The sequence below is a fragment of the Seriola aureovittata genome, chromosome 9, assembly GCF_021018895.1.
Source record: "Seriola aureovittata isolate HTS-2021-v1 ecotype China chromosome 9, ASM2101889v1, whole genome shotgun sequence".
In the NCBI taxonomy this organism is placed as follows: Eukaryota; Metazoa; Chordata; class Actinopteri; order Carangiformes; family Carangidae; genus Seriola; species Seriola aureovittata.
Window position 1 is genome coordinate 4,119,101 of NC_079372.1, and position 24,953 is coordinate 4,144,053.

Consider the following 24,953-nt stretch of genomic DNA (forward strand, 5'->3'; position numbering starts at 1 on the left):
ACTGAAGGGAGGCAAGCACTTCAACGTGAACAACATTTATTCTTCATAGACACACATGTTATTAAATAATATTTCACAAACATCACATATAATTCTCGGGGGGGGGGGGGGGGGGGGGGGGGGGGCATGTAGTAGCAACAAATAGCCCTACTAGAACATCAGGACCCAAACTGAAGGCAGGAGATTGTAACCGGTTTGTCAAGTTAGTCCACTTTCAGTTCTCTAAAAAATAGATTATTCATGGATTTGGCACTGGTTGACCTTGGAACGGAACGGATCATCATGCATCATTCACTGGACTATGATTCAAAAATGCTTATACTTTAAATACTTGTGTGTAAAGAACAGATGGTATCAGATCAGAGTTACAGTTCTGTAGAAACAATGTCACAAAATAAGAGTTAGTATAATAACGTAATGCTACAAAGGAGTATCATTACTGCACACCAGAAACAAATATTGACGTGCTTTCATGCAACTCTACTGAATCAATGTAAAGACTGTAAAAAAACAAAAAAAAACCAACAACAAGAATATCACAAGGAGCAGCTGTGGGAGTACTGAGGATGTGGCGCTGTCTGCCAGTTATACAGCATGAGGTATTGTCCTGTGGATGATTACAGTAGAAACTGCCAACCGTACCAAACACAAAATCAGGTAGTGTTTCTAATTTGACTAGAAACACTAGCCTAATTTGACAATGAATATTCTTTAAAGGTTTCTGCATGACATGTGAAACAGATTTTGCTGCAAAAGTTCATGATGTGTTAAGTAGTCAGGGATGTAGCCAGGACTGTAGAAATACTGAGGTCACCAGTCGAAGTCCGCCTCACCCACCACTCCCAGCAATACCCAAAATAAGTCTCAGAGGGGGTTTGTCAATCCATTACTTAGTTGTTCCTGTATTCATAGTAACTTCTGGATAGTTTCAGACTTGTGATTCAGTAAGTCAGGCTGCACAAGTAAAACTTACGAAATGTCACAGCTAACTAAGCAGTGTGTAAATCAGTTTCTAGGAAACATCTGTACTTGACTGTTCCAACAATATTTTAAACAATCTATAACTGCCTGTCCTTTAAAGGTGTGTGCAGAAGTCATATAGTTCAGAATGAGTGGAATATTAGCAAGCTGACGTTAGCTTTCCCAGTTAGCTCAGTTAGTGAGACAAAAGTTAGACGTGAAAGTCTATGTAAATGTTTAGGGGAAACTAATCTCTATGTAAGAACCAGTTTGTGTGTGTAACCATTTTATTTTAGAATATGTGAAGATTATAAATACTGGAATCAGCGTACAAGAGTCACCATGTGATTAGTTGTAGAATGTAAACTAAAACTAAAACCTCCAGTTTGCCCGTAAAGATAGCACAAACATGACCTCAGTGTTCTCAGTGTTAGCTACAGCCCTGCATGTAGTCAAGAGCCTTTTTACTTTGAAAATGTTTTCCCAATTGTCTTCTTATTATTATTATTATTATTATTGGTCAGTGTTGGATCCAGTGTAGAAGTTTTATTAATGGGAAGAATAATGTTAATATTCTTCAGGGCTTATTAAAGGAAATGTCGACTTTGTACAGAAACTCTGACAAAATGTGTTTGCATACCATGAAAATATAATCATTTAAAAATAAATAGATCAAGAGACATTGTGAGGTCACCACGACACCACGAAACGAAGAATGACTCAAAGGAACTAAAAGAAGTAAACACCTTGGGTACACAGATTGTAGGTCCTCTCTCATATTGCCACGGTAGCGACTTTCACAGTCTTATGACGAAGCTTTTCTCTTTTCACAGGTGTGATATGATCTGTACAAAATCCTGATGTGAAAACAGGGAATGTTGTGAGAATTTTGTTTGTGTTGTGCTGCATGTTCACTTCTCTGCCTGCACAGCTGCCATACACAGACTGCCCTCCTCCTCGATGGTCTCCAGCTCGTCCGTGCGGATGGCCTGCGTGATTAGATTTAACTCCTCACACATGGTCTCGTATCGGTACGCCACACGGATGTCGGGAACGTTGGTGCGTCTGATGTCATTACTCTCCTGTCCCTCCTTTATGTAGTTTGGGCCAAGCCAGTAGCTTTTGACCTGACCCAGAAGAGTGAAATTAAACTGTCTGCAGAACAACAAACTGAGGAAGGAGTGGTATGTTGTAAACAGTAAAACTGGATATTGTGTAATGTGCTGGATGGATGATCGATACCTTATTAGAGAATCCGCTCATCAGCACACTGTTTCTGGCCAGCTCACACATGTCACAAGAGCTCAGTTTCCACACTTGCGCAGCAATGCTGTACTCCTCCATCAAGGGCTCCTACACAGAGCAACAAATAAACTTACACTGAAGGATTTAAGACAATGCAGCATTTTTAATTAAACCTCAGGCAACTCAGTTTTAATTTCACAGTAAATAGCCAGAAATTGTTGACAGTAAATTTATAATTTAGGAAAGGTGGATGTTTAAAGTGACTGTTCGTGACACTCGGTGCTGGAAATACTGTAGATGTTTGTTTAAAACTTTGTTTTAGTTGCCTTTGTGTTGTTTAATGTTGAAAAGATTTAAAGATATGAGCCCTGGTTGGTTTTGTGACACCCGTGGTTTTTGTTGGTAAATGATTTGTTTTAATAATACACATCCCAGAATTTCATCTGAAATCACCACTGGAAGCAGAAATGCAGCAAAACAAGAAACGTGTGTATGTGTGTACAGCACGCCCACAGTGCATCCAGTAGCATTGTTTCCTATGAATCCCTCGGGTGTGGATACCGAATTTCAATTCCATCTGGGAAAGACAGACTCTGAGAGTACGTTTTTTTTTTGGACACACCTTTTATTTCTTTATTTATTTGCATTAAAAATGGAAAATAGGACTTATCGGACTAACTGTTGTGTGGAAAACATTTTGGAGCCAAGTCTGAAACAATTGTGTGTAACAGTTGTTGCAGTGATATGAGGATGCTGAAAAACCTTTGCAACGAGACTAAGGTCTCTGAAACAATATATCATTTGTTGAGGTTGGGTGATTAAGGTGACATGGTGTTTTTTGAAAGATTTGTTATATTGAAATTGGGGCTTGATGTAATGAAAATCTTTTTTTTAAGTTATTATTTTTGGCTTTTTTATGCCTTTATTTTAGCTGCAGTGAGAGAGAGACAGGGAAGTTGGGGAGAGAGAGAGAGAGAGGGGACGACATGCAGCAAAGGGCCACAGGTCAAATTGAACTCAGGCTGTGATAAGGACTAAGCCTAAATGGTACGTGCTCTACCAGGTGAGCCACTGAGGCGCCCCCGATGTAATGAAAATCTGACTTTAAAGATAGATTGATCTTTTAGCCTGTGTAAGAAAAAATCTGTTATTCTTTGTTGTAAAAACAGCTTGACACATGAGCTAACATCTAGTTTCTCTCATCCGACATGTTAAAGGACATACTAGTGTTGAAGACAGGTAGGAGGCAACCAGTTAAGCCATGTGTTAAAAAACATGTAGCTTATACAAATATGGAGCATGTCTGTTGACTTCATGTACCTTACAATGGTCAAAATGTAGGGCATTTCTAATTAGACCAAATCGGATAAAAATAAAAAATCAGACATTTCCTCTCGTCACATATACCATCCCTTAATACCATTAATATTAGTTACATATTCAAATTTAAAAGGATTAACAACAAAATTTACAAAAAACCTATAAAATGTAGGTTGTCACAAATGTTTGAGTGTACACTGACCTTGGTGAAGTGAAACTGCAGAGGGTCGTCTGTGGACAGAGACACCATGAGGCCTCTGGACAGGTACTCTGGCAGAGGGTTACGGTGGTAGCTGAGGAACAGGCTGTTATTGCTGAGAGGGGACATGGCGATGCCTATCTGAGCCAGGTAGTACAGATACTGCAGCACGGGAGCCTGGAGCGACATTAGGCATAATGTTGTGAGTTGTAAAGCATTTAAGGAAGCAACACTGTGCATGAAAATGTGACTCAGCTAGACAAACATAAACCAGATGATCTCGATGATCCTGGCACTTTCTTTAAATTCAACATTTCCTCACAAGCTCTCCTCTGTGTATGAAATGAAGCGGATGCTATGATATTGAGGTCCCACCTTCCTGAGCAGCAGCCCGTGGGATATGTTCTCCGACAGCATGAACCCAGACACCAGGTGATGGATTGGCCCCGCCTCCCCGCAATGAGGACGTAGGACAAACGTGTGAAACCCCCGCTGCCTGGAAAGAGATGACACACAGTTACTGGGAGGGTGAGTTCAACAGCTTTAAGCAATCAGGGAAGTGAACATCCACTGTGGTTCCTCAGTGACTCAAATATGAGACATGGGACAGATAAAGGGCAAAGGATGCATCCCTAAACATATGAGTGTATTTTCTGCTGAGCTGTACTATGTTAATATTAATAGACAAATATAGTAATATTATTATATTATTGTGTTATCAAATTTTTTTTTAATTTGTTTTGTTTTTTGTTTGTTTGTTTTTTTTTTTACAAAAAAGTACTTCCAGTAGTTTCAGTGCGTTCTATGTCACTGTGAATAAATGATTAACAAAAATAAGGTGAACAAACCTCACTGTGACAATAAAACCCTTCAACTGAGGCAAATCATGAAGGTAATCGTTGGTGTCTTTTACAAGCTACTCATTTTTTAATCTTTTTATGAAGGCTGTGAAAACATAATGTTGTGTATATATAAAAATGAGTTACCTATTCCTACCAAAGACTTTCTGAGAGCAAAAAATATAGAATTACTGCTTCATGATTGTCTGCCTCCGCCACTCAGACTAGTTTCAGGTTGCATCCACGTTGTTTATCCATAATCATATAAAATAGTCATCATTAGTCTGAAATTTTGTCATAAGTTTATAATTGTGAAAGAAATTCCTTCACAGCGTTACTGAGCTGAATGGAACGGATGGACGGAGATCCTGAAAACATAAAGTCTCCAGCCCCGACTGTCGCCTGTGCGGAGGATTGAAAATAAAGTTAAAAGGTACCACTCGAGAAAGTTAGTGAAACTTTCTCTGGTGGTACTTTTTATCTTTATTTTTAATTCTTGCTGTATTTGCTGTAAGCACCAAAAACATATAATCAGAGACTGCTGGCATTAACAAAAAGCAGATATTAGCAGCCAGTTGAACTGAGGGGTGGTTACAAACCTGCGCAGGTGATTCAGCACAGTCATGTTTGCATACATATAGTAGAGGTAGTAGGAATAGGGCGGGTTGTCCTCCTCTGTCCAGTTGACTGGCAACGGACTATCCAGGTTGAAGATATGTTGCTCTGGTTTTGACTCATCATCCACACTGTCAAAACCCACAACCTGTGTGAGAGACCAAGAACAGATCCATGAAACCCTCTGAGGATTCACCGAAACAAACGTGAAAGATGAAATCCACATAAATCCACAGGAACGACTTCGTACATGCTGAAGGAAGAGGTGCAGCTCTGGATGGCTGCCGGGGTTGACTGTCACCTCAAACAGAGGCATAAAGATATTCTCCAGCATCTCTTGGAAGTTGCACAGTTGTTTCTTCGTGTGGTAGACATCACTTTAAAAACAGGAGAAACACGCCCCATTAAGTCAGTTGTGGGATGATTATGGATGTATTGAGGAATCATTACATTTGTGGTGTTTATTTTACTCATGTGTGTCACAGATGTTTACAAAATGCTTAGTGATTGATGTCTGAGTCTGTAAAACTCAAGGGTTACTCAGAGATGTATATTAAAGGTCAGCTCCTTTATTTAAGTAAAAGTCAAAATAACCCTGCAAATACATTTACAGTTTTACTATGTACACAAGAATTATCAGCAGAAAGCTTTTACATATTAAATGTTAAAGAAGTCATTAAGAAGAGCCTGTTGCAGCTGTCAAATGCTGTAAATGTAGAGGAGTAAACAGTATAATATTTCCTAGTGTAGAAATATAAGGTGACGTTAAATGATAATATTCAAATATATGCACCTACATATTGCAGCCTACTTAAGTCCAGTACTTGAGACAATGTTGTTTGTTACTTCCCACCACTGAGGTTACTCACAAGAGTCGTGGCACTTGCACAAGCCAGCGCACGTTGGTGGAGTAGACCTGATGTTTGACGGCCCACTTGGCCAGTTTGTCCCACTCGTCTCTGGAGCGCCCGTAGATCGACAGCCTGAGCTCCACATTCTGGTACTTGCTCTCCTCCAGGTCGGCCATCACCTCCTGAGATGCAGGGACACAAGCAGTCAGCAGAGGGCGCCAGCCGCCCACCCATACAGTCATTCTGCAGGGTGGTGCAAGTGATTGTTTATGCATTCAGTGAGCACCTTGATGATGTGACCAAAGTACTTCCCCTCGATGTGGTTGTCCGTCTTGATGAAGATCTCTCTCAGGATGGACTCGCCGATGGGATTGTATTTGGCATTGAACTTATCAAATCGATGGAAAGTGTTACGGTCCTGCAAAAAGACCGTTGAAGCGCTGTGTTACGTTTTTTGCTGAAGCTGCCATCTAGTTGAGTTATTGTCATTTCAACATGGTGGTACACGTTTTAACCGGGCAGCTTTTCTGAAATGATTAGCTCTTTATCTATCATTCATGGACGTTACTTACTGCGTGCATGTCCAGGGTGTCCACACTCAGGTCAAAGGCTGTCAGGTTCATGCTCTCAAACACCTCCATGAGCGTCTGACCGTTGCCTCTTTCCACATGAACAATCTCCTTAGGATACTTCTTCATGGCCCTTTTGATAAAACGCAGTAGGTGCTTCTGGTTCATACAGGACGAGGCGTGGATATGTGTGTCAACCTGTACAGATAAACAGTATAAAACTTATAGATTGGAGCCTGGTTCATGATTACAACAAATAATTCTGATTGGGGGAAGTAGAAACAGCTCTGAAGTTCACCTTACGGATATTGTAAAAGTCTCGATGTGGGACTTTCTTCTGCGCCGCCAGCTCTTTCATCTCATTCAGCAGGATGTGCATCTGGAACTTGGAGCTCAGATACTGCAGACGACGGTAGCAGAAGGACTTTCTGTGGCAATGAGAAGAAAAAAACAATATTTGAGATATTCTGGAAATTCACTACACTATTTTGCTGAGATTTTTTGTCTTTAAGAGATGGTTCAAACAGGATACAGACGCCAAAGATGCCTGATGGTCAACCACTTTGAAGCGTTCTTTAAAATGAAACCAAACGTATATGGTATGCACTTAAACTCACACTGGGCCGTTGATGATGAGGGCCATCATGACGTTCATATCAGCGATGTACTCCTGCAGGTCTGGATATGGCAGGTCCAGCTCTGTGCTCCTGTTAGCAACATAAAAACTGAAGACGCTGCTGCCAACAAAATGTGTGAACTGAGCCTAAAAACAGACAAGCATCCTTCCACACTGAGGACTACAAGATAGAGCATGCGTGCAACCAAGTGATTCATCATAAACATCTCACTTCTCCATAATGCTCCTTGTTGTGTACACATGCATGACACCATCCACCATCTTGCAGCCGTAACCCATGTCAGGGGGCATGCTGGCAGGGTCCTGGTTCTCGTACGGGTGCGTTTGAGAGACAGGCGGGTGCACTGTGGCATCTGAGAGGAGACAGAATGTCGCACTGTGTCACGGGTTTGAACGAGGTGGCAACGAACATGCAACGACGGTTTGACTTTAACAGCCTGCCGCTGTGACAGCCTGTTCAGGGGTGTGTAAGCAGATGGACTGTGAAATCTGTGGGTATGCCCGGTTATGTCTTAATGTGAGAGTGGTGCAAATGACACTGGACATGACTTGTTGTCATATTAACAACAGATTACTAATTGTTGAGTAAGCAGATAATTATAGTTGTTTCTTTCTATCTATTGCATTTTTTTTGTTTGTTTTTGTGGTTTGTCCATCGGAGGAAGGATCCCTCCTCTGTCGCGCTCTCTGAGGTTTTCTTCTTCCCCTGTTCTGGGAATTTCTGCTCATCTGAGCTGAAGCTCTTTGGATAGAGGATGTTGTTGTTGTAGACTCAACTCTTTGGGACAAATTTGTGTTTTTTTTCACAAGTAAATGGACTGATGTCTTCGAATTGCTTGTTTTGCTTGTTCAAGTTCATCCAAATTCAATTTACAATGATAAAAAACAACAAGAGAAAAAGAGAAAAACAAAAAAAGCAGCCAATCCTAAAATGAATGATTAATTGATTAAGTCATCAATTATCTTAATAGCTGACAAATCACGACCTGCTGTTTGTTTGCGTCAGAGTACGGGGGACATGAGGACACTGGTGTGGTGGTGCAGGTGTACATACCTGCAGTCCCTGTGGTCTCTGGGATCTCCTCCTCGTAAAGATCCAGGTCCAGGGGTCTCTCACTCAGCTCCTGCAGGTAACGAGAGGTGGTCCTGCAGAAGCTCTGCAGCGACAGACCCATGTACTTCTGTCTGATGAACAGAGCCTTCACCACGCATTTGGCAGCATCCAACAGGTCTGTGAAGGGAACCTTGATAGAAGAACAATTGAATGAAAAGGAATAAAACAACAGAAGGTGTCTTCTTTACAGAGGAGGTGTTATTACGGCAAAAAAAGAAATTCTGTGTGAAATACTTCTACTTGCTATTCTAATTCGTCCTGTGGTACTGCAGTGACTTACCCCACATTTCTCCTCTCCAGAAATAGTGACTCTCTGGTACTCTCGCTCTGGGACCGGCTCTCTCTCCTGCAGGTCAGGAGCTTGGCTCTGCTCCTTCATGTATCTAATGACAGATCAAAAAATAAATAACCTTTCTACTTTCTGCCGTGGTATGAGTCTGTCTGCTTTAATGACTAATTACTGTTGACTGTAGCCGGGGGCGACACTCACTCGAGATCAGTGGCACTGTCAGTCTTCATGAACTCCTGTTTGGCTCGCAGGAGGATGTCAGGCTCAAACCTGAGGACAGAGCTCACTGTAGGATCATCAGTGCAGAGTCTGACTGCAAACACAGTGACATGCGCTTGTATATTAACCATCTAGCTCCTGCACTTACTTGACATCCTGGCTGATCTGCCGCTCAAGGCGCTGACGTCTCTCCTCCAGCTGTTCGATGGGGCTATCCTCTGGAAATTCATAGGGGGCGCTGCGCATCTCACTCTCTGCCAGGCTGCGGGAGAACAGCTCCTTCACACAGACACACACACACAGTGAACAACATTATGAAAACCACAACTAAGTTTAAATAAATTTTACAGTACCACCTCACAATAAGAATACCATTATAAAGGATGTATGAATGATTTATAACTAGTTTATTTAATAGCTTGTTAAGACTTTATAACTCCTTTATAAGCTGTTATAAACACATTAGATAAAAAGGCCAACAGTGACCTGTTGCTTGCCAAATAGTGAGCACACATTTCTCTGTGCTGTTGAGCCGCAGCTCTCAGTTACTCAGATTTCTTGGTTCTCCATCTTTGTTTGTTTCTCCATCATCCAGCGTTTCTTACCTGCTGCTTCATCCCGTTTGTTCATCGAACCATCGTCACCTTCTTAATGGTCAAAAAGTTTCATGTGGCAGATCAAATTATGGCAGATCACATGATCATATCAAATGACCAGATTCATCCTCTAAGGCCTTGGCAGTGTTGTTTACCCTGACATGTATCAGCAGCCGTCCTCATTCTAATCACAGGTGTTGATCAGAACATGGAGATGCTTTTTGCAGGTTGGTCTCTTCTTTGTTAACTGCTCACCCATTCTTTGTCCCACTGTTCACATCTCTGTGAGTCTCCCTCCATCCATCTTCATGTTTCTTCATCTCATTTTACAACCATTTATTTATCAGTTACAAACATTTGCAGCTGGTTAAAGGGTAAAACACATCAATATTTATTAATGAGTTACTATCATATATAACTGGTAAAAACAAGCCTTATTGTAAAGTGTAAAACCCATGATGGGTTTATCAATGAGTTACTATAAGGCTCCTTTTACCAGTTATAAATGGTAGTAAGTCATTAGTAAGATTAATGAGTAGTAAGCATTAACTTGATCTTGCCAAATAGTGAGCCTGCATCAATGTATGAAAACTGTGTTACAACTGGTTTACAATTGTTATTTATGATTTATAAAGTGTTAACAACTAAGTTAATAACCTAATTATGAACCATTTATAAATCCTTTATAAGGGTTGTCTTATCGTAAAGTGGTACCAATGTTACTTTATTAGGTCAATAACTGGGCACAGTCGCTGAGCACTGACTTCTGCAATCTCCTTGTACTTCCCGTCCATGGATGTACGCAAGTCAATGGATTGTTTCAAGGCCACAGGGATCCCAGGCAAGGAATGCTGGGAAGTGAGGAGGTGGCGGGCACCACGGAGATCAACTGGAGATATAGAGGGGGGGGGGGGGGGGGGGGGGGGCAGAGAGAGAAGGAAATCATCAAATGAGGGAGAAAGTGGGTATCGAGGAATAATCCCAGCTTTGTTTTGAGACTTTTGAGAACAGCACATTAAGGCCTCTGTATCTTTTAATGACACAAGTCAGACAAGTAACAGCAGATGATTTCAGTTTGGAGGGATGATAAATCAGTTTTGCTTGCAACAGCTGTGTCCTATTAACCGTCAATGAGCTTATCAATCTTGATAAAAATAGCAGATGTCTTCTCCTTTTCCTCAGCATGGAAAAAGTGGGCTAGAAATAAACGTGAATAAGATAAAGTAGCTCATGATGAGCGTATTTTTACTGCGTGATTTTTCATTCCTTCGACATATAACTGATTCACAGTGACCAAAAACTGCCTGCAGAAGCTTGTTGTTCCTCCGTCAGTGGGCCTTTACACAACAGTGGAGGTCTGAGCTCAGCGGCTGTTTGTGCCTTGAGGCACAATGGACCATTCAGGTGGAGAGCCCATCAGCACATACACCGGCTAAAACCCTCCATTGTTGCCATTTTCAAGGCTCACGTTTTACACAAACCCAGTTGTCATGGAAAAGCGAGGAGGGAAAACGAAGGGGGATGGTCCTTGAAAATGAGACTTGGGACAAGGATGGCTGCGAGTTGACGCTGGGACACAAGTTGTCAACAACACTGGGGAAAACAGAGATGTTAAGCATTCGTCAGTGAGAAACAGAAACAGTGAGACGAGACAATGCCTGTTGCCTCACTGCTGTGTGTCCCCCTGGGTGTATATTTAGTAGTCTGTCTGCAATGATATTAATCTTTCCCTTGAAACTACGCACCTGCCTCTGAAATATTCAGTATCCTGCTAAATATTTCATCCTGTGTGCTAGAGTGTCAGTGGGCCTGTTGTCTGTCAGTATTTATAGACCATACACACAAGGTCACAGAGGGTATTCTGTATGATACTTGCAGTCTGACAATGAAACTGTAAGGGTCTTTGTATTGTGCCCCGTCTGAATTAAAAGACTGATTTATTTAACACAGCATGTCTGAGTCTGTCTGCTCTGTGGGGACAGCAAAGGAGACCAGAGAGTCCAATTAACTGGGCTGATTAGGACTCTACAAAAAGCTTCATTAAAAGGTATAAAAACCCTGGGTGAGAGGCACACAGAATGGGAGCTATAAAGCGAAAGGAGGAGATGGTGTAATCACTGGCTAGACCCCATGTTTATCACCTTCTGCTTAACACTGTCCAATCAACACATCCCACTCAACATGCAGGACAAGTTTGCCTGCACCACAAGGCATCAACGCTAAAACATACACAAGTATCTCAGACTAAATCAACTGTCAAAGTTAAATCTTAAGATATAAAAACCAGACCAGGAGTCTAAAGCTATGCTAGCAGCTCTGTGGGGCTGTACCAAGGCACAGCAGTGCTGATGTTTAGCAGGTATAACCATGTTCACCATCTTCATTTAGTGTGTTAGCATGCTACACTATGCTAATTAGCACATGAGTCTGATGGGAATATCTTTAATTTTGCAGGTAAACGAAAGTACTGTAATTATTTGGCCTGTTGATGAAAGTCAAATGATTAATCGATTAATTGAGAAAATAACTACCTGGACTTATTACTAATATTGTGTCATCTGCAAACATTATTGAAAAAACTCTACTGGACATATTTGGTAAATCATTTACATAAATGAGAAAGAACACCATTAAATTAACACTATTGCAAGTAAAAATGTCCCTCAGTAAAGTGAGACCACATGCTGTGATACTAAACCGTCCTTGTGCCTCAGCCAAGTCCACAGAGACACAGAAAGGCTCTCCTCTGGTGATTGGAAGGGGTGCGTCTGTGTAATGTAATGGCCAGCTAAGATGTTGTCTCTGCTGTCGGTTTGGGGCATATCAGTTTGTGAGGATAACAGTGGACAGTGGCTTGGACCGCAGGAGGCGACCAGCGGCAAAGACATCATGCTGGGCCACAGTAAAGCCCACCGGACCTGGAGCTAATCCCCTAATGGCTGCTATATTTGGATCAGTAGCATCTATGGTTATGTAACAACTCATCCCCCCACAGTTGGAGAGAAAACCACTCAGAAATTAGAGTCAGCCATGTTTGAATGGAATATATATACGACGTAATCTAGTCAGCTGAAGCTCTTATTGATCTAACAGGAGCAGGAGGGGAAGCAGCAAGAGAGCCTGATACAACATGAGGATTTCAAACTAGCCGTCTCCACGCTCTAACAGACACTTAACACAAAAACATGTTGAATTAAAAACAATGCAACACACAGTCTCGCACAGCTCATCCTTCCATATCACCACTGAGCCTCAAAACAAGGTCAGAAAGTATCAGCTTGCCAAGGGACTTCCACAGGCATGCATATTTCAGCAGCGACACAGAGTATTGTAACTCCAGTCCAACTCAAATCGAACAGCGCGGTGTAAAAGGTCCTCGGGGATGAGATGACAAGTGGAAAGTCATCTGAAGCCCACAGGCCAGAGGGGAAGAAGAGCCCCGGGGTCAGGAGACATCCTGTGGAACTTCATCTGTAGTATGTCCAACTCGTTACAAGTTCAGTGACCTGCCCACACAGAATTCAATTTCATAATATATACACACAATTCTCAGTGATACTTAAATAGCCTCAGACTCCTTCTCTTTTATCCCTTTCTCTCTCCTCTCTGTTTCTACCACCAGGCCATGCATCATCAACCACTGTCTACCTGTCACCACTGACTATGCAGATTTGGTATTCAGCCCACAACAAATGCCACTGACTCACAGCTTCTGTGCCAAATGTCTCAGAGTAAAAGCCAAATGTACTCATAGCTGACATGAGAAAGCAGGATTACGGGGGAACGACAAATATAAACAGGAATGGCGCATACCTCCACCAAGGCCAAACATTTTCTTCCACCAGATCTGGATTGTTACCTGGATCTGTATTATATTGTGCAAAAAACCATGACTATGTCGGATTGATCAAGATCCACACACTAGTTCCTCAAATATATCCCCTATATCGCAATGTTAAATAAAGTGATTCAAAAAATTCCTGGAAAATTTGAAGAGTTCTGGCCAATGCTCCACCCCTCCACTACATCTGGTGCAGATCGCTTCAGTAGCGTAATCAGTTCAGTTCAGTTTGCGTAATCCTGCAGACAAACAAATAAAGACACGTGTGAAAACAGAGGTAGCAGTGCAATACTGGAGCTTTTGATATGTTTTTTTAAGGTTGGGTATCGTGAAAGTTTTCAGTACACTTCCATACTTTCAGTACTGATACCAAAAATGTCTCAATGCCTCACTCTAAGGAATATAAGAAACTCTAAGGAAGATTTTTCTGCAAAAGCCCTTTTTTAATTAGACAAAAGAAGCCAAAGTCTTCAGACATTAAATGCTGTCTGAGCACAAGCAGCTGTACAATTCTGCATAAACAAAAGAGAATAAAACTCACCACATTTTGATTTAATTTGGGTCAAAGAATGAAGGGCAGGCATTCAGTCCATGAGTGTTTTTGATACTCTGGATTCTGGATACATGTTGGTCAGTAGCAAAAAACTAACAAGGCTGAATACCAAGCCCTAGTTTTTAGTGTCAGAATATTTTGATTGAAGCGGTTTGGCCTCCACAAGTAAGAGAGGCTATAAAATCATGAACATAAAAACGAATACAAAATGCCAGTTCTCATATGATCCGGTCGCTCGCAAGAAAATGTGTCAGCATCCAGCAATCCAGCATAACTAAAATGAAATCTGGGTGCTCACGATCATACACAGAGTCTCTTGTCTAAAAGAGAAACACACATGCACAGCAGGGAGAATGCAGCAGGATCTAACTCTGGATCTTCTCTGCTCCTCTAAAGCACACTTCCTCCTCCAGCATCTCTCACTGGCTCTGCATCAAACAGCTGATGTCTCTCAAGACGTGTAGTCGAAGTCTTTGGTTTAGTCTCTGCAGCTGCATGAACTGCATGTCAGCAGGCCAGTGTTGGTCTCCCAGTAGAAACTTCCTTCCTGTGCTCATTTTACTTCTCTCAGCACTATTGAAATAAATACAGAAATATGAAGGTAGAATACGCACTAGCCTTGAAAACAACCGTCTGGATCGGATCGCACAGTTGCAGGTGAACTCAGCACCTTTTCTTTTTTATCGATCTGCTCGGCCTGCCTGTTTGTGCACAGTCCGTGCACCTTTACACCGTCCTAAAAAGGCATGAGAAAGCTAGTTTGTGGGACAACGAATCGACACACATTCTCCTCAGCACAGTACAGACAGCACTGCTCAGGGCTATTACACAAAGCCGTCAAGGGACAGGCAGAGGAGAGTGGCAGTGAGTGTGAAAGAGGGAAAGGAGAAAAGGGGGGGTTGGGAGGTTAGAGGGGAGAGGGTTGTTTGTGCTTTCTGCACGGGGTGAGGGTAGTGGAGCGTACCTGTCTCCTCAGAGCCTGCGTTAACCAGCGGCTAGCAGGGCTGAGAGAGGAGAGAGAGACAGAGAGAGGGAGAGAGAGGCTGTCCTGGCTGGGAGATGGAGCATGCCAAACAGCAAACGGCCCAGGATGGCGTCTGCTGTCCTCTCAAGATGGGTTAAACGTGATGGGAGGGAGGGATGGAGAGAAACAAGAGAGAAACACTTCAAACACCCAGGCACATGACAATCCTGGGCAAAAACATACATACGCTGTCACATCAACAAACACACACACACACACAGAGTCAAACAGTCATCTCCTCTATTCTCTTAATCTGTCCCTGTCATACATACACAGAGCTGGTCCAGCAGATCCATGAACTCCCCCTCACATCCCAGTGTGTGACCCCCCTCTGCTCTGTCTGCCTCCTGGTTCAGGCCAGCTGTCGCTGCACTAGCTGCCTCTGGAGCTGATCCTCCTCATTTAAATGCCTCTGACATCTATCTGGAATGTACCACAGGAGGGAGAGGAGGCGGGGGGGGGACGATGTACATCACCAGTGGATATGGATCCTCCTGTTGAGAGTTTCTCTAACGGCACCCCTCTCCTGACTGCATTATCATCAGTGCTGTGTTTTGCTGAGGGGACCATGTGTTCAGGCTGTTTGTGTCGTCCGTGTGCATGTGTGTGAATAAGATGGCGCTGTCTCAGCAGTAAGGTTTGAAATGTCATGGTCTTTTCTTCGCCAGCTGAATAGCGGCGGTCTGAGGGAGATGACCGAGACCCTGCCTCCATCTCCTCTCACATGAATGAAATTAAAGGGCCAGCACGTTGTCCCCATTATGGATGCAGCAGCGATTTCTGGAACATGCTCTTCTCCTGTGCAATAAACACAGAGCTCTGTGTGTGTGTGTGTGTGTGTGTGTGTGTGTGTGTGTGTGTGTGCGTGTGTGTGTGTGCTGAATGAAATAACACATCAATACCTCAGTGAATTGACGCAATTACATGACAAAGAAAAAATAAATGTTTTGTGAAATCCTTCCTTCTATCTGCAGTGTGCAGGTTTCTCTGCAGTCATATCTCTCCTCTTATTATACTTCTGCAGTGAATGTAAATTTGCTCTGGATGACAGCCATGACTGCATGTGCTGACTGTGAAAAGAAAAAAGTGCTGAAAAATGAAGAATTTTTCAACGTCTCATTTCACTGGTTACAGAGAGATTTGTATGAAAATACTCCATGATTTTCAGTTTCATGAAGATTTGGAGAGAAACATCCGGTCACGGCAGATCAAGAATGCAAGACATTTATCTGAGCTGTTAACCAAACAAGGCCTGACCTTTAATTCAGTCAATAAAGGTTTGAAAAAACGAAGCCTTTTACTAAGCATCTAAATGAGCTTTTCAGAAAGAGTTGTAATCCTAAAAGACAAAAATCAATGCTGACAGAACCTGCGAAGGAGTAAAAGAAGATTCTAAGCTCAATCAACATGCGTTTGTATGAAGTGTTTGCACTGCCAATCTTATCTTCTCTTGCTCAACACTGTCTAGAGTTCAACTCAAGTTGTCTTCACTTGAAACTCAGAGCTGGAGAAGAAATCTTTACCTTCCTTCCCCCGACACAGATCTTATCTAATGTGTGCTTTGTGCTGTTTTATACACTTTTCTTAATGAGCTGGAGAATATTCTATATTATTGTCAACATATAAAAACACCTAAAACAACAATATGTCAGTTCTGTCTCTCGGTACTTTCTGATATCTGTAATCCGTGAAGCAAATCTTTAAAAGTTTGTCACAAATATTTTTTTTTTTCAGTTTTAAAACAATCAAATAATTTGCTAAAACAGCTTTTCACTGTAGATATTAGCATAACAGAAGTAAATAGTGTATTTGTCGAGACTATTTCCACCCATGGATTTGGTGATCCAGTGAGTATTTACAGCAGCAGGGTTGTGTGTGTTTTACTCGACCCTTTGCTTGAGAATTTCAAAATGTACTTCAGTAGTCAGGGTAAGGATGTCAAATTGTACTTTGTGTCTAAAGTCTAGTACATGTCCATACCCACCTATGATGTAATACTGCATCGTTTCACATCTATATCAGGATTTGAAACGTAGGATGAATTCATTTTTATTGAATTCTTTAACAGTAAGAAAAATATGGACAGTCAGCTTTATGCTTTAAACAGTCGTTTTCACCAATCATCCGATTATGACTCCCATACAACTCCAAATAATACGCAGAAAACTTTATATTCACAAGTGCTGGCTAAAAGCAAACAAGAGCTGTACTCATTTCTAGGTAATTGTATCTATTGTTAATTGTCTTTGTCTGACTATTTGTAGCCTGTTGTCTCTTTTTAGACTGTACAAGTGTATATTTTTAGCTAATTGTAGGGTATTATCAATGTTGTCTGTTTTGTGTTGTTTTTGCCATTGACTCTTTTAATTACATTATACATGTAAAAGCCTAACTAGGGACAGGAGTTGAGAATAAGCAATAGCTATAAACTCTTTGTCTTCCTCGTTCTGAAACTGTGTTGAAATGCATAGTCCATATCAAATAGACAAATAAACTCAAAACACCTGTAAAGGAAACATAAACCAGCAGCTGAAAACATCCTGACAGTTACGACATCATGTAGTGTAAATGAAACATATTTGCTCACGGAGAGAGGTGCTCTAAAACTGGATTGCTCCAGTTTCGAGAAGGCCTGTTGACAAACTGGACAGAAAAACGCAGAGCACTACAGAGAGTCAAATGTGATTCGACAACAAGCAAATTGCCACTCCGCCTCTCAAGGTTAAATTGTTGTGTTTTTTTTCCCGGGGGACAAAATTGCTTTCAAGAGGAGTAATCAAATTGTTCTAGCCCCAAGAGGAACACAACAAACAGGAGCGACGCTCAGTGATTCATCAGTGTGGCTGCATTGATTCACACCACGCTCCCTCTGATGGTCGAACGCTGCATCACACAAATCAACACCAGCTCATCGTGATGCCAGGGATTCAGTGAAGGAATCAATTTACACTCCAGTGGCTGGAAAAGCATTATTTTAAATTCATTAATGCAAGAAAAGCAGACCCTTTACTTGCTCCAATACAACTAAAAGTCATGCTCTCCTAATTCTCCTTAAGTAAGAGTATAAGCTGAAAAACATATTACAAACGGCCCGTTTGAAATGTTTATATCATTATATACAATATATTTTTATAGATCATCTGTAGCATGTTTGTTTCGTGAGATGATTACATTTTTTGTAAGAAACATTCCAGGGCTGCAACTAATGCTTATTTTCATTATAGTTATTTGTTTATTTTCATTATAAATCGTTTAGTCTACAAAATGTTTTTTAAAATTGTAAGAAAAAAAGGCTTTTACAGTTTCTGAGAGGCCACGATGAAGTCTTCAGTTTGATAGTTTTTTCTAACCAAGCATCCTAAAACTAAAATCTAAATCTAAATCTAAACAATTTACTGTCACAGATGAGAAAGAAAAACAGCAAATGCTCGCTTTAAGAACTGACAGCAGAGAATACTAGACCATTAGTCGATTATCAAAATAGTTGAAAAAATTATTTTTCTGTTGATCGACTGATTGATTAATCAGTTGCAGTATTAGTATTAGTGCATTAGTTTAAAAAAAGCTAGTAACTATAACTGTCACAAATCATCAAATGGAAAACACTCAAGTAACTTACAAGTACCTCAAACACTCTTCTTCCGTTCAGTGCTTGAGTAAATGTGAACTTAATGACTGAGTTTACACCACAGAATAAAATGACTGAACTTTACAATGTTTCAGTCACTGAAAACAAATGAAAACACAGTACACACTAAAGACACTAAGTACCACTGCAGCGGAGGGGAAGAGAGGGGGGCCAGTCCACAGCAGCAGGGCAACACAAGTGAAAAACAGAGCGTTCGTACTGAAGAAAGGTAAAAAAGTAGCAGCAGAGCTCATGAGTTACACAACTAGGTATCATCAATATCAAAAACAGCCTCATTGAATTCCATTAGCCAAAAGAAATCTGTTCCATCTTATAAACAGCAAGTCATCTCTTGAGGCCTGGGGATGATGGAGACTTCCAGGTCAGGTATATTGATTTATTGGCTGCAACCATGGCCACCATGAGAGCCTGCTTTTGATGAGACTGAAGGGCTAAATTACAGCCTGGCTGTATGTTTGTTTTATACTGTTGGAGAAACAATATGTCACATCAGACATGACAGAGAACAGGCAGCGGACAGTGCCGGAATAAATATGATCGAGGCCCTTCAGCATCTCTGCATCTATCCTCATCTATCACACATGGAGAAAACGATTGAAATGTTTAGATTTAAAATGACGCAGTATGTGCAGGACTTTAACTTGGAATTGCAACTACAGGGTCAGACCGACAAATCAATAAATCATCGGCATTATAGATACCTGGGTGACCTCTGATTGCTACTGAGAAGGAGAAAAGGGGATCGCTCTACTTTACGCCCATTGCAAGTCAAAAGGGAGTGATTTGTCTCCATTAGTAAGAATTTTACCCCAAACCCAAATTATATCATTGGCTCAAACACATAAGACCATTTAGTCCACAGATTACTAAATCGAATTTACAAGGGATAAATGTGGTCTGATGAGAACATCGTCACCTAATTTTGTGTCCAAAACTTTTTTTGAGTTATTACTCTCTTACAGAAGAGCAATGGGCCTGTAACTTGCAGGGTCAGTCTCCTCCCAGATTTAAGTCCCCCTATTTGGCATTTATAATCAGTGATTATACATTTAATAAATCATTTATGACACATTATCAAGTGTCTGTAAGCAAAGTGTTCATGAATGTATTTGTCTACCACTATAACTCCTCCTTTTAAAACATACAAGTGGAGCCAGGTGTATAAACAGAAAATGCATAATAATATAGTAAAATACAACTGTAATAAAGTTATTATGTTTGATAAATACTGTACATTCATAAACACACACACAATGTCCTTATATCTGCTTACAACTAAATTATAGTGAGTTATAAACTATTAAATACATTTTTGTTAGTCTTCTATAAAAAGGGACTCAAAGTAACGTGTCACCAAAACAGATCTAGAGCAGCATAAACTGTACCTTTCCAACAAGACTCTGGCTCTCCACACCTCGAAGTGTTGCAAAACACAACCGGCATCAGGTGTGTCTGCAGTTTATCTACTGCATCACCACACAGTGATGTATGCGCAACAATACAACAAAGAGATGTGGTCCCACCCCAGGGCCCAAGTCCATGAGACCTCTAACAAGCCAGATGTTGACAGGAGTAACACGAGAGACACAGACGTGCTGTGGATGCACTGGAGGAGCGACTGACTGAAGGTTATCACACGAAGGCGTGTTTGGGTCGGAGTTGATCATTAATTACGATTTGAGCCATTACAGATTGCGTGGCAGTAGGGAGTGACAGCGCTTAACATTTAACCTGTCATTACTGTGTTTGTTCACGGCACAGACCCTGACATTGTGTGGCCATGTAACGATGACACAGGTGTGACACAACCAAAGGATGGCGTGAACGAGTCGTGGGCGATGTACAGTGTGTTTAGAGGTCCAACATCAACCTTTTACTGAAGAGTTATAAATGCATGATCTTTACTTGTAATGGAGAATTTCTACACTGTGGTATTGTCACTTTTACTTAAGTTAAGTACGTTAATTCTTCTTCCACCTGTATTTGATGGGAGAAATTATACAAAAACTCAAGTTTAAAAAATATGATGCACTGTATTTTGAAAAAATACAAGTATTTTACTCTTGTAAACGACAGATCTGTCATGTATTTTATGTGCTCTTGTGAGTAGTTAGAATTCCATTGTTTTCGTCTGTTTTACTTCTGTAAAGCACTTTCTAAATTTGTTTGAAAATTAGTATCTTAATATTTCCTGTGTTTGTGTTAATGCTATTAATCTATATAACAATGTCTGTTTAAGTCCCTTACATCTGCTGCTACATGAGGTTCTTCTCATTTGAGTTTATTTAAGTGGAACAACAAGTGTAAAACACTGGGAGTCACAGAATAGAATAACTGGTGAGTGGGTGGTGCTCTAATCTCAGAGCTACCCTTTTCACAGGCGGAGAAGTGATTCACCCATAGTCCCTCTCTGCTGCGTTCACTCCGCACTCCCTGCAATAATGTGCTAAATATGGACAACGCCATGCCTCAGCTCTTCACACAACAACTGCACGAGCAAGCAAAAAGCTGTGTGGAGGACATGCAGCAGTATATAATGTGTATGGGGTCCATAACCTTTAAAGAAAGCTGAGCTGTGAATAATTCAAAGTCATTTAGTACTGATTAGATCCTGCTGCAGACCTCCACATCTGCTTTGCTCTGCTGTGCTGATTGATCCGCAGAGATCTTATTACATTAGGTAGAAAGTTCAGGGTTCTTATTAAAACAATCTATTAAGCTAAAGCTCCTCCAGCATGCTAAGTGTCAATTCGGACAATCGTTAATCACACTAGTGAAATGAGTGTCAGACAGTCTATAATTTATTGATGATCCGTTTATGAGCTAATGCAGCAGAAACAGGAATAGCAATCACTTTACTAAAGATACATTAAGCATTTAAAGACATGACACTAGCAATCATTTAAATAACCACAATACAATCAAATGATACTGCATCTGCAGCCTGTTTTCACTGCACATACTTACTATCATTTACACCGACAGTACTGTGCAATCTGCCCCAAACTAAACGAGTGCCCTCTCGAAAAAACAAAAGAAGATGAGTCACCTAAATGTCATCTTTGCTTACTCAGATGGTTCCCTGGACGCTTTAACAACATAAAACATGAATATTATCTTAATGTGCTTCTGCAGAGACTTTCTAATCAAATCCTGGAGGCATCAGGACAGAATCTGCACATAGTGTGCATTTCCTTTATATCTACAATAAAAGAAAAGACAAAAAACAAGTAAAAGCCTATGAAATCTTAACTATTTATTAATCCCAGTCTGAGACTCAAGAGCAATTTCGGTAATAGCCGCTGTCGAGCTACGAGCCGTAAATGAGGGTAATCACAGAGAACATCTTGACTGGAGGCAGAGGGTTAGTGCATCACTCAGACTTCCAGCTGGTGTTGTCGGGGTGAAAAATCAATCTCTGACTATCTTGGCAGCCACTGCAACGTCACAGTCATGTCACTGTCGTGTCACTGTCGTGTCACTGTCGTGTCACTGTTGTGTCCAGGGTTGTAACATGACATGGGTGTCTACAAAGATACAGTCTATTTTTAGGACAATGTTGTGCATGCATTATTTAATTCTAATATTTTTAAAATTCACCATTAGGTGGAGATTATATCAACAACTTCGAGATGTCAAGAATCAAGGGTCACGTCTTTCTCATTCAGCTTTGTTTCAGGATATTAACATTCAGGTCTGGAACATCTTAAAGGACAGAACGTGCGGTGGGAACAAGGGAAATCATCTCACCACATTTCCTTTTTTTTGTCTTGCTTAATAAAAGCTAATCCTCACAGACTGAATATGTCTCACAGAGAAATTTGTAACCAATAACATGATGTGAAGACACTGACGGTCGTGTGCATGATATTAATCTCGGCTGAGTGAGCCCTTTTTTACATTTCAGAGAAAATGTTTTTGGATTGAGAGATGATAGTGAATGAACAGAGGGAGGGGGGTTTAAATGGCTGGTATTCTGTCCTATGGTCATTCTACACTCTTTGTAGTTTGGATGAAAGGCTGATCAGTGAGTGCATACATCAGAGAGGAAGCTAATCCTTTCATTCAGCGGGGGATCAAGTCCTGAGGTACCAACCTACATATTATTCTCTCCAGGCCACGTACTGCTATCGGGCTGAGTGGAAAACACCATCATAATCATATTCATCACATTTATCTAAGCAACACATCTCTGTCGTCCAGAGAAAAGTCTCTATATAGTACACAATAAAAACTGATGTTTTAGGTTGAGCTTGCATTTTTTTTTCACCATATGCAACATGTTTTAAAAAACTGTCACAAGCCAAAGGATCACCGTCTCATGGAAGAGCATATAATCCTTTAAGTTACAACATGACAACCGATGAAATATGAGTTTTGCAACATTTCGGCAGCATGAAAATGGTTTCATACAGCTCCGGCTAATCTTTTGGCTTGGAGGATCTGGCTGATGCTCGAGAACGTACAGTTTGTATTTTCCAAAAAATAAGCCTGAGAACGAAGGATGAAAGGAAAAGCCCGAAGCTGGCACACTGACATGAAACTGGAGGGTATGAATGTTGAAATCATCCACTGAGCGCATCCTCTGCTGCACCTCCTTAATCAACAGGTTTGCATTTCCCCAAACTACTCGCAGACAAAAAGTGCTGCACCCCATGTCTTCTCTTCTCAGGAGTGAAATATGAAATCACTCAAAATATGACATAGTTCAAAAAGTCACAATTCAGTTAAAGATGCACATTCCACAGCTTTACTGCCCCAGGCTCAGTTCATGTGAGATTCTTCCTCCTGTTACACTCAAACCGTCTCCCTCCACTCACCTGTGCTGGCTGTGTACTGCAGGCTGCCCCGCTTCCTGAAGGGGGAGAGGGGCTTGTTTTTGGCTCCGGCGGCCCCGGCTGTTGTCCCAGGGGGCAGGTTGGAGGACATGTTCCCAGGTTGTGTGGTTCAGCTTGGCTCAGATGGGTCAAGGAGAGCTGAGTGAGTCAGAGCTGCAGACGACAGAGCGTTGGAGAGGGACAGAGTGAGAGAGGAGGAGGAGGAGGAGGAGGAGAAAAGAGAAGATAAACGACAGAAAGGAGAGGGAGGATGTAGCACAGATGACCGGAGCTTGAGGGGGTTTGATTGCAGTCAGCGTAAATCTGTGTATGTGTGTATATATGTGTGTATATGTGTGTGTGTGTGCTACGTGCCTGTGAGCAGGGATTTCCAGAGTGGTTGGTCCAGCATGGGGCTGCAGAGCATCCCTCTGCAGCGAAAAAAGCCCCGCCCCCACCCAAAGGCTCCCGTGCCTGAGCTGCAGCGCTGATGGAGGTATGGGGGGGGGGTATGGAGAGGCTCGTGCCACGCACAAACACACATGCAAAACACACAAAAACACACGTACACACAGGGTGCAAAACACACAGCAGCAGCAGCAGTGCACAGTTCTGCTGTTGCCATGACAACCACAAATCTGTGTGGGCAAACCAGAGGGGAGAGAAGTTGTGGTTACGTAATAATAATAATAATAATAATAATAATAATAATAATAATAATCTCCATCTAATAGTCTATTGCATTGACTAAAAAGTTTAAATACAAAAACACTAAAATATCTCTACATCTGGCATTTATTAGCTGTATGTAAACATTTAATAAATGGTTTATAACACACAATAGAATATAACATTTCATTAAATTGTAATCAAGTCATAATATTACATTCATGTGCCATTTATCAAAATGCTGCTGGGCCACCTCGGTAAGTGCAGATATGCTAACTCTATTTGAGCGAGGTGAGATCATGGAGAGGACCAGCCCTCATGCAGTGTTGCGGTGTCCGAAACAGATGTTAACTCAAGTAACCAATCAAATACTTTCAGTGCCAGGTGCAGTTGTAAAATGTCACTTTTTGCATTTACAGAATTAAATGTTTGTGTGGTGTTTGCGATTCAAGCAGGGAGGCATGTTGACCATAGATGCCTTTAAATGCAAGGTCATCCTTTAAACCACTGTTTACACCTGATGTGTAGTTGACCCTGACCTCTGAATGATCAGTGGCGGACACTAGTGAAAGGAAAAACTATTTTCTGACATATCTTTCCAGTAGATCATTTAAAAAAAAAAAAAAATCTGTCCGGCACTTTTGATAGCTACCTTATATTTAAAGATATGTTACTGAGGCACAGATTAAGAGGCATTGGTTTTATTTTGCAATGTTCAGTATTAAGTCAAAACTTCCTAAACTAAACTATTAGGCCTAGAAGCCTCGAAGCTTCACAGAGGAGCTTTTGACAAGATGTAGAAGTAATTTGGAGCTTTTCATTGTTCTTGTATAAAGTATATCCTGTTGGTAGTTATCAAATATGACTTTTTTTTTCTTTTACAGGCGAGGACTGAAAAAAAACAAAAAAAACATGTATGAGCTGATGTAGTTTAGGTTGGATTGTAG

General features: G+C 41.2%; 1 protein-coding gene across 5 annotated transcripts; it reads right to left on the reverse strand.

Moving 5' to 3' along the window:
* ampd2b (adenosine monophosphate deaminase 2b) lies at positions 1-23,988 on the reverse strand. 5 transcript variants are annotated; one of them, XM_056385071.1, is made up of 19 exons: positions 23,713-23,988; positions 23,341-23,511; positions 10,218-10,342; positions 9,006-9,136; positions 8,840-8,908; positions 8,630-8,732; positions 8,290-8,479; positions 7,447-7,588; positions 7,216-7,305; positions 6,897-7,026; positions 6,602-6,796; positions 6,316-6,447; positions 6,048-6,211; positions 5,429-5,555; positions 5,163-5,326; positions 4,100-4,220; positions 3,728-3,901; positions 2,203-2,313; positions 1-2,087 (listed from the first exon to the last, which is right to left on the reverse strand). In XM_056385071.1, exons 2-19 carry the CDS (start codon positions 23,447-23,449, stop codon positions 1,872-1,874), a joined length of 2,493 nt encoding a protein of 830 aa, XP_056241046.1. In that variant the 5' UTR covers positions 23,450-23,511; positions 23,713-23,988; the 3' UTR covers positions 1-1,871. The 5 variants fall into 5 exon arrangements, with proteins under 5 accessions (XP_056241046.1, XP_056241048.1, XP_056241045.1 ...); XM_056385073.1 differs by lacking the exons at positions 23,341-23,511; positions 23,713-23,988 and adding exons at positions 14,812-14,947; positions 15,144-15,256; XM_056385070.1 differs by lacking the exon at positions 23,713-23,988 and having other exon boundaries at positions 23,341-23,699.
* Positions 23,989-24,953: the final 965 nt, after the last annotated feature.

Coding starts and splice junctions, on each gene's coding strand:
- ampd2b (XM_056385071.1), bottom strand. CDS start 23,449: ATGTCCTCCAACCTGCCCCCTGGGACAACAGCCGGGGCCGCCGGAGCC. Junction 7,027..7,215: donor CTCATCATCAACGGCCCAGT/GTGAGTTTAAGT, acceptor TCATTGCCACAG/AAAGTCCTTCTGCTACCGTC. Junction 6,797..6,896: donor ACTTTTACAATATCCGTAAG/GTGAACTTCAGA, acceptor TTATCTGTACAG/GTTGACACACATATCCACGC.